The sequence below is a fragment of the Anomalospiza imberbis genome, chromosome 26, assembly GCF_031753505.1.
Source record: "Anomalospiza imberbis isolate Cuckoo-Finch-1a 21T00152 chromosome 26, ASM3175350v1, whole genome shotgun sequence".
Taxonomy (NCBI): Eukaryota; Metazoa; Chordata; class Aves; order Passeriformes; family Viduidae; genus Anomalospiza; species Anomalospiza imberbis.
The window spans coordinates 1,654,711-1,663,880 of NC_089706.1; the positions used below are offsets into that span (position 1 = coordinate 1,654,711).

At 53.5% G+C, this 9,170-nt stretch overlaps 1 protein-coding gene across 4 annotated transcripts in view; it reads right to left on the reverse strand.

Annotated features, from left to right (window-relative positions):
- SCUBE3 (signal peptide, CUB domain and EGF like domain containing 3) overlaps nt 1-8,949 on the reverse strand; it is a 30,393-nt gene extending 21,444 nt beyond the window's left edge. The window contains exon 1 of one of the 4 annotated variants that reach the window (XM_068173357.1): nt 8,270-8,949. In XM_068173357.1, the coding sequence (XP_068029458.1) occupies nt 8,270-8,354 (85 nt within the window). In that variant the 5' untranslated portion in view covers nt 8,355-8,949. The remainder of the gene's footprint in view (nt 1-8,269) is intronic. The other 3 variants (XM_068173356.1, XM_068173358.1, XM_068173359.1) reach the window with 3 other exon arrangements.
- Nucleotides 8,950-9,170: the final 221 nt, after the last annotated feature.

Sequence of the window (9,170 nt, forward strand, 5' to 3'; positions counted from 1 at the left end):
AGCCACCACCCCAGGTGACGGATCCCAACAGCCTCTGGCTCCTCAATCAGCCCTAATGATGGGCTCTGGACATAGTGAATTACTGGGTCCACTCCCAAACAGCACAACCTGTGTCCCCTCTTGGACATGTCACCCTGAGACTCCGTGGTCCTTTCATGTGTCTGATGATAGGAAATGCTGCTCCGGAACTCCTAGTCCAGGCTGGAGCCAGCCCAGGCAGAGGTAAAATCTCTGTCTTCAATTAGCTGTTTCCTGAGCCGACCAGGCACCCAAATAATCGTCATCACTTTCTATTCTTAGGTGCCAATGAATGTGCACGAATTAGCAGGGACCACACTAAATAAACCTGGGAGCCAGGATTGAGAAGCAGGAAGGAGAACTGAGGAAAACACCAAGGCTTCCTTGGGGACACGGACAAAATTTGCATCGTCCACATCCCCTGTTGCCCCTCAACCTCCTCCTCTGGGATGCAGTGCCGTGGTACCCAGGACATCACATCCAGAGCTCCCTGTGCTGCCAATGGCCTCAAGCAGCAATGCCCAAGGGTTTGCTGTGACAGGAGGCTGTGGGAGTGGAGGTTTTAATGGTATTTGGGAAATGGAGAAGCCTCAGGCATATGGAGTGGTGGTTTGTGAGCAAAAGGCTGTTCAGTTGGCTCTCACTGCCTTCCCTGCTCTGGCAGTCAGGGAGATGAGGTGCCCTGAAGCGGGCACATCTCCCCCGTGACTGCCAGTGCCTGGAGATCAGGCTGCTGAGGGGCAGGTGGGGCTGAGCATCACCTGCAGCCCTGCAGCTATGGGCAGGGCTCCCAGAGCAGCCCAGGCTCCAGCTCCACGTGGGGAGCATCAACCCTGCTCCTGGAGGGATTTGCCTCCACCTCCTCTCACGGGGATAGGAAGCTTCTCACTGGGGAAGGAAGACCCGAGAGTCCCTCCAGCTTCCCTGTACCCCCTCAGGAGGAGCGTGAGGCTTCAAAGCTCTCAGCTGCCTTTAAAAGACTGCTTATCAGCAGCCCCAAGAACAGAAGTGTTCCAGGAGCTCCCCAGAGACCCAAAACATCCCTGCAAGCGGCGGGCAGGCAGGCAGCCCTGCGGGACAGGGGCCACGGCCGCGGGAACGCCAGCCCGAGCCCTGTCCCGGCCACCCCGGCGGCTCTTTGCCGGGAGATGAGAGTCACCCGGCTGGGAGGAGGAGAGCTTTGTCTCTGCATCGGGGAGGCGGCACGTGCCTGCGCATTGTATAAATATTTACAGCCCGCATTCATATTTGTTATTTGACATTAGCCATGGCCCGCGGCCACCACGGCCTCCCTTGGGCCATTAATCACCAGCTGGAGGCTGACCCACCACGGTGGGGACGATGGAGGGATTGCATGGGGACCAGGGCCCTGCTCCTGGCTGGAACCTACAGCAGCCGCGGCACTGGCCATGGTGCCACAGTGCCGTGGCCACCCCAGCACCCAGCATCAATCCCTGCCTGTGCCAGGGGTCCCATGGGGCCCTTGTGCCTTTGGGGAGCTGAGTGTGGCTGTTCAGCATCCCAGTGACCTCGCCTCAGGCTCCTGCGCCCCTCACTGGGCTCCCAGAGGGGTGTTGGGAGGTTGTGGCACTGGAGCAGGGGGATGTGGGGGGATGCCAAGCATTGGCCACAATGTACATGGGAACTCAGCAGCAGCAAAGCTGATGCTGACCCAAAAGTCTACTGAATCTGCAGATCCTGGTCCTGGCCCTGCATGGTTGGGAGCTCCCCTTCAGGTGTTCCCCCAAAGTTATAAATCACATTGTGATGCTTCGAGTCATGGTGCCAGGGTGACAGTTGTCAGGTCTGGCACCCTGGGCACCCACCTGGCACACAGGTGAGAACCAGCACCCAAACAGTACAGACCATCCATCAAACCCCATCTCCTTCCCCTACAAATGCTCAGAACGTGAAGCATCCACCAGGCATAAATCACATCATTGAAACTTTCCCAGCCTTCTGCCAGGAATCTCACTTTTGGGGGAATTTTATTTCCTGTTTCTTTTTCCTTCTACACTCAAACTCCAGACTATGAACAACATGTATGAGGCACCAAATTGCATCTCTGGCCCTTTCCCACTCATGCATGTATAGCATTTTTTTTCCTATCTTTTTTCCCTTTCTGTAACTTCAAAAGTTGTCTAACTTTGGAAAGATTACACAGCAGCAAAACTACAAAAGAAAACATTATCAGTTTTCCACTCTAATTTTTCCAAAGCTAGAGTCATTCTGAAAGGTTACAGGATTCTAAAAAAAAAAAAAAAAACAAACAAACAACAAAAAAAAAAAACCAAACCAAAAAAAAAAACCAAAAAAGTGTGTTTGTGGGAAGAGTGAATAAATACCCTCCTGGGCACTCCAGGAGCCATCCCACGATTGGCAAAGATCCCAATTTTAGAATGCTGAAATTTTGGCTCCTCAGTAGCCTTCAAAAATGATGTAGCGAATTAAAGTAAAACCCTCTGAAAAACTCAGTTTTTAGCATTTTTGTCAATGCAAGCAGCATTTTCCCATGAAAGGGAAGGTTTTCTCTCAGCCCAGCCCGTTTTTCCTGCAGGAGAATTTCCTCCATCCAAAAAGTTGCCTGTGGCCTCACTGCAGGTGCTCTGAGTTGCTGCCACAATGTGAGAGGGTTCATCTCCAAGACAAGTGAAGATTAAAAAAAAAAAAATTAAATAAAAAAATCTTTACTGATGTTCCTGTCCCTATTTGCTCCCAGTAGTTCCTCGCTGGGGTGTGCCCTGCTTGTCCCCCTACTCCAGAGGACCTGCTCCATTCAAGGTCCCAAATCCAGGTGGGTTTTTTGGAGGGTTTGCCAGTCCTCCTGCAGACCTGTACCCCTATTTCTGTACCCCTCCATTTCTTCCTTCCAGAAATAATCCAAAAAACTCTGTTTTTCACCCTAAGCTGCCTGAAAAGAGCCCAACCCGGGCGGCGCAGATGGGCGCATCGTGCCTCAAATCCCCGGCACTGGGGAATTCTGCGCCCGGCCGGGAATTTGGTTTTGATGAAGATGTTGAGTCTCGCTGGGGGCCGCAGGTCTCGCCCGCGGTGGCCCCGCTCCCTGCCCAGCCCCATCTCCCTGGGGCCGACCAGGGCTCCTCAGAGGGCAGGAGCATCCCTGGCACGGCCATCGCCGGGGGCTGCGGAGAAGGGCAGGAGGTTGCGGCGCTCGCCCCGCGCCTCGGGCCATGTTTTTTATTCCGTTGTGGGTGGGATTTTCCAGCGCTGGCTGTTGGGCCCCGTTCCGCTCCAGCTGCAGCTTTATTCTCCATTTCAAAGGCAGCGGAGGCAGACGGTTTCAACGCCACTGCCATTTCGAGCGTGCCAAAAGCGGGGGGACCGCCACCTCCCCGGGACCGGCGCGCACCCACCGGGAGCCGCAGGGCTTTGCCCCCCGGGCATCACCTCTGTGCCCTGCGGCGTCACACCCGACAGCGAGGAGGGGGATAAAGCAACAGCTCGTATATTTTTAGAGCCTGGATTGAGGCTCTTTCCTCACTTCCTTATTTTGTTTAAAAAAAATAATAAAAGATGGTTTTAGCCCTAGGCCAAAAGTTGCAATAAATTTGAGGAGGGGGGTGAGACAGGACAGCAAAAACTGGCCTGAAAAAATCCTAAACAAACAAACCCACCATCCTTTTCCCCCTCTCCTACAAGTGCTTCAGCTTTTTCTACAAATTAATTTTATTCTTTGTTTTTATATAGGCATATATATTAACAGCCTGTCTGTATGGGGATGTGTGTGTAGCTGTTGGCAGACACGCGGAGTTTCCACTCGGCCTTAATGCCAAATTAAAGCTTTATAACTTCAGTAGCTCCTTTTACCAGGGTATTAATAACCACCTCAGACACTGTGGTGCAGTTTATTAATCATTTGTTCGTCCAGGGAGCTTGCAAGGGTGACTCGTGCTGCACCACAGCAGGAGTGGCTCAGGGCATGGCCACGGCAGTGGCAGCCCCGGGGAGGGGATATGGGCCAGGAGAGGGGAGGAGGATGCTCTGCAGGGCAGCCTTCTGTAAACTGGCTAAAGAAGTGTCACCTGCACGCAGAGATCCTGACTCAGCTGCTGGGTGATGTCTTGCTGCCAGGATGGGGGTGCCAGTGGTCCCTGGGCAGGTAGCTGTGCTCAGGATGGCTCAGAGGGGATGTCTGTATCTCAGCATGCAATGGAGACCCCCGAACCAGCCCCGTGCCCTGCACATCCACCCAGCTTTCCCAAAAACAGGTGGGACACAGGAGGTGCAGCCCCAGCGCTTGGCCCTGTGCAGTGATGGAGGATGGATGGAGGAGGAACCGCAAGTCACAGCGAGCACCTGGAGCCATTCCCAGCCTGGTGACCCTGCTGTCCAATGCCCAGACCCTGCTCTATAACCCTCACCCTGGGTTTTGCTTCCCCAAAGCTGTTAATGACCCAGAAAAGAGCTTTTTTATCCCCCTCACTTATGCTTCCCACTCCCATGAGGGCAGAGTTAGGTTGAGCTGTCCATCCTCTGCAGCAGCCCAGGTCATCCTGATGGATCCCAGTTCTACCACCATTCCCTGGGTAGGAAATGTTCCCTCCACCTCCATCCCACCTCCTTGTGCCAACGCTGGTCACTTCAACCCAATTCCATCACCACTTTCCCACGGAGGGTTTAATGCTCCACACCAGCAGCCTGTTCATCTCCCCATGGAATTGTCACTGCTGTTGTTGTTCCTTTGGCTTATTGGACTGACCCGGCCTTGCCTTAAAAAATGTGTTTGTTTTTTGCTCCGGGAGCAACAATCTCAAGATCTCCAGCGGGGACACAGCCTCTCCAAAACACAGCCAGGCATCCTCCAGTGCCGCCAGACAGAGCAAACCTTATTTGCCATCCCAGGCTTTTCCTAAAGCCTCTCGGGGGACTTAGAATTTTGAAAGTGAAGGCTAAGGTCAATCATGCATACTATTTTCCTAAACTGAGTACTCTGGTGTGGCTGTCTGCGAAGGAAAAAAAATCTATATAAAAATAAAAGATGAGAACCCCCAAACTCCCGAGCAGTTTGGAGAGAGCAGTACATCGGCACTGGAAGACTCAAGGTGTCTGAATATTTATACTCCAGTTGGCAGTTACAAAAAAACTCTTCTTCCCTCCTTCCTACCCACCCCCTCCCCTTTTTTAATCTCGGTACAGGCATGTTAGACGTCCTCAGTCAAAGATCTCCTTTGAACTGTGTATGTGAAATGTTTACAGTTTTACATTTCATATTTCAGCGGGGTGGAGGGGACAGGCACAACAGTCGCACACTGTGAATGCTGGAGAGGTAGGAAGGCAGAGGCCAAGGGGGAGGAGGTTTGGCGGCAATGGGAGGGGAATCAAACAGCATCTCCACGCTGCAATTGGAAAATTTTAGACTCCTTGAAAAAATGCAGAAAAATAATCCCTGGCGGTGTAGGCTTTGCAGGTGCATCCCAGCACGCTGGCCCCTCACGTGGGACAGCGGCTTGGCCCCGGGCAGCCACACAGCACCAAGCAGGAGGGCTGCTGTCAACCATCAACCATCGAGTGCCCAGTGGGCTGGGCCGAGGCTGTCATCCCACCCAGGACCATGAACTGGGGTTGTGGGAACACCAGGGGCTGCAAGCTGGGGTGCTGGGATCTCCCAGGGAGATGCTGCCTCTCCCTCCTGGTCCCACACCACAGCATCATCTGAGGGGATGTGGAATTAGCTGCTGGGAAAAGTGGCAAATCCTGGGATGTGTTCCCAGTGATGAGGGTGCTGCCAGAGGGGCTGGCTCTGCCCGAGGAGGGTGCAGAGCTGCCAGTCCCTGGGCTCTGTCCTCCCAGCATGCAGGGAGGGACTGAGGCCAGCAGACAGCAGGTAAGTGCACTGCTCCACTGAGAGCAGGACAAACTCTTCTGTCTGGAAGGCTGTGAGATGGATCGACGGCAAGAGGTTGGGACTGGGGGTGACACTATCTATCCAAAACCCAGAGGAGTGGTGGGCACAGCAACATGTGGGCAGCTTGACCTGCAGACCGCAGATGTGAATGCGTGTCAGGAGCCTCCCTATGGTTATTGAGATTTATATTGCCAGTTCTCCTCTTGAAAGCTTCCCTAGCCCTAAGATGACTCCACAGCCAGCCAGGTCCACTGGCAGACACCCTCCAGGCCCAGCAGCCAGCTCTCTAAATCCTTCTTTCCCCACAGACTAAACTTTCTGGGGTAATTCAGTACAAGAAATGAGCCAGCAAGCCCAACCCACGACACAATGTTATCCCATCAAGAAAAGACAGATGGGAGAGGAGCCCTTTCCAGCCCGTGACAGTCACCTGGCAAGGGTGGCTGTCCCTCAAAAGGGCAAAGGTTTTGGGGTGATGTGTGTCCCATCCTTGGGGTGTCACCTGGCACACACACCTGATGCTTTTGAGAAATATCTGGCTAGCACATGTCCCAGACACACAGAGCGGGTTCAAGGAGCTCAGTGACAGTCAGAAAACCCAGGAGACAGCAGGCTCTGAGGAAAGGCACATGTTGTACCTGCCATCAGTGATGCCCTAACAATGCCCATCAGCTCGGCCTCATCCAAAAAGGACCACCAGCACCAGGCCCATCCCTGCCCAGAGCCCCATAGACACCGACTTCTGCCTCTCTGCAGTCACCTTCCCCTCCCCAGCCCACAGAACCCCTCCACTGCGGCCTCAGGGATCAATTCTCCAGCACAGCCCCCCCGGCTGCTGAGCACCCGGACACCCGGGAGGAGCCAGCGCTGTCCCAGGCGCACGGCGGGCGATGAACCCCGGCACAGGATTGAGCTCACCTCTCTCCACCCCCACTCCACCCCTCTCCTTCCCTGAAGGGATCTGTCAAGTCTCTGCACGATGGAATTTCACTTTGCTATTTTAATGCAATTCTGGCTCAGGCTTAAATGGAACTGGAAACCAAAAGGCCTTAATAAATAAATATTATGATAAGAAATGAAAGCAATGCATACACTCAAGATAATTTGAGGGGGGATAAAAACCTAAGCATTCCTTTCTGTGCCTAAATCATAAAGCTTTATGTGAAGCTGGACGCCTTCTCACCAAACCTTTGCCCTGGAAAATCTCTCCTGCTTGCCCAGGCTGCCCTCCGGAGAAGTCGCCTATTGTTTTAGAAACACTTTGAGCCAGATAAGACAATAGCCTTGAAATTCCTTCTAACTTTGTCGGTGACAGGGCTCGGGCGACCATGCGCGTGGCTGGAATCCTCCTACAAGAGATCTTTCATTATACCCTGCGCTCCGAGATTTCATTCACACGCTATTTAATCTCGCCGTACGCACAAACATGCAGCTGCCACAACGGCACAGCCAGAGCCGGGCTGGAGAAACCTTACATGCCATGGAAAGAAAAAGAGAAAACGCGACAGATTGTACAGATAGTGGTGAATTAAGGAGAAAACCCCCTTTGAGACAGCCAACGGGATCATGTATAGCGCTGTGTGTGCTCGTGTGGGCGCGCACACTCCCGCGCGCGTGTAGAGAAAAAATCTGAGCTAAATATAGAGGTGCTATAGAAAAGTGAAGGTATAGATAGACCATACATAAAGCTCCGTGTGTACGTCTGGGAAGGGGAGGCTCTGGCTCAGTACGGGAGTTGTGAAACGGAAAAGCCCAAAGTTGATAAGGATGGGACATGCCTCTCTTTCTACGAGATAGGGAAAGAGCTCCCTTAATTTTCAGGCTTAGCTGTGCTCAGCTACCTGAAGTTTCCTGTTACCCCTGCAGCCAACATCTGAGATTTCCCCGTGCCGATGTGAAGTCCCCGAGCACAGATGCAGCCTCCCGGCGTTATCAACGCCCGCTCCGCCATCCCTGCCCTCCAGCCCAGCCCGGAGCAGCCTCCTCGCCCACACCGCTGCCGTGGTAGCCCCATCTCACAGACACAAATTCAGCAGAGCCCCCCAAGCCTCTCCAAACAGCCACATTTTGCCTGTGATGGATGCAGACTTGTTTGCCCACCCTAATTTTTTGCCCCTGCACCCCCTGCCTTGAGATAAAGAGTCCAAACCAAAAAAACTAAAGTCTAAGAAACGCAACTCATTAAAGAGTTTACAAACCCAACCCCAGTTCCAAGGCAGTAGGCGAGAATATCTGCAAGCGACATTTAAAATCCCCTCCACTGTTTGTTGTTACTGCTGCTTCCTTCTCCAGCCTGCACTTAAACCCCAGCTCTAACGAGGAGATCCGGCTGCCCAATCCACACATCAAACAGCAAACCTTCGAGCAGGGAAGATTTTCTCTTACCTTGACTGGCTTTATTCGCCAGCGTGTTTCCAGAGTGGAGGAGAAAGAAAAGGATGGAAAATCCAGCAGTCTGCAAAGCTCCCATTGCAATCCCAGTCTGCAGGGAGGAGCGGGGGCAAGAAGGGGGATTTCTAGTGCTTTAAAGGAAACAAGGGGCTGAGCATGCGAAGGAAAGTCAAAGGGAGGAAGGGGCTCTCTCCTTGCCGTGTGTGAGACAGAGGGAGGGAAGGGAACTGAACTGATGGAAAAAGCTGCTCTGGGTTCAGTTTGGGGCTCTTGGTGTTGCTGAAGAGGAGAGAGCGAGGGAGGGAGACCCAGGGCAGTTGGAGGAAAGTGGACTCTATCGCCCTCTCTCTGGCGGCTGCTCTGATCCCTTCTCCTCCTTTTTTTTTTTCCCTTAAATAATCCCAGCCAATTCCAGTTTTGCAAGAGCAGCAGCAGCAGGAGCAAGAGCAGGAGCAGCAGTGCTGGAGGGGGGAAGCAGGCGCCTTGCCCTGGTGCTGGGGACCTGGGAAAGGGGAGTGGAAAGGAGAGCCCCATCCAAGCAACGCCCTTTTTCTCTCTCCCAGCCTTTCTTTCTTTCTTTCTATTTGGCTTTGGTTACTCCTTCACGGCTCCCCCCCTCGCACCCCCAAGGCTGGGCTTTGCCTGCAGGAATTTACAGTCTGCGCTGAAGGAGAAGGGCCAGTAGCCATGGAGACTGCTTCCCTGGGAGCAGGGAGGTCAGGCGGAGACCATGGGCGATCAATGCATCAATGCAAAGCCCCCCGCAACCCCCAGACCCACCCCGCACCTCGCAGCCCCTCGGCCAGCCGAGGGCTTGGGGTGGTGGCAAGGGGAGGGGGGCCAGGGGGAGGCGTATGGCATGGGAAAAGGCAAGGGGTGGGAAAGAAAAGGACAA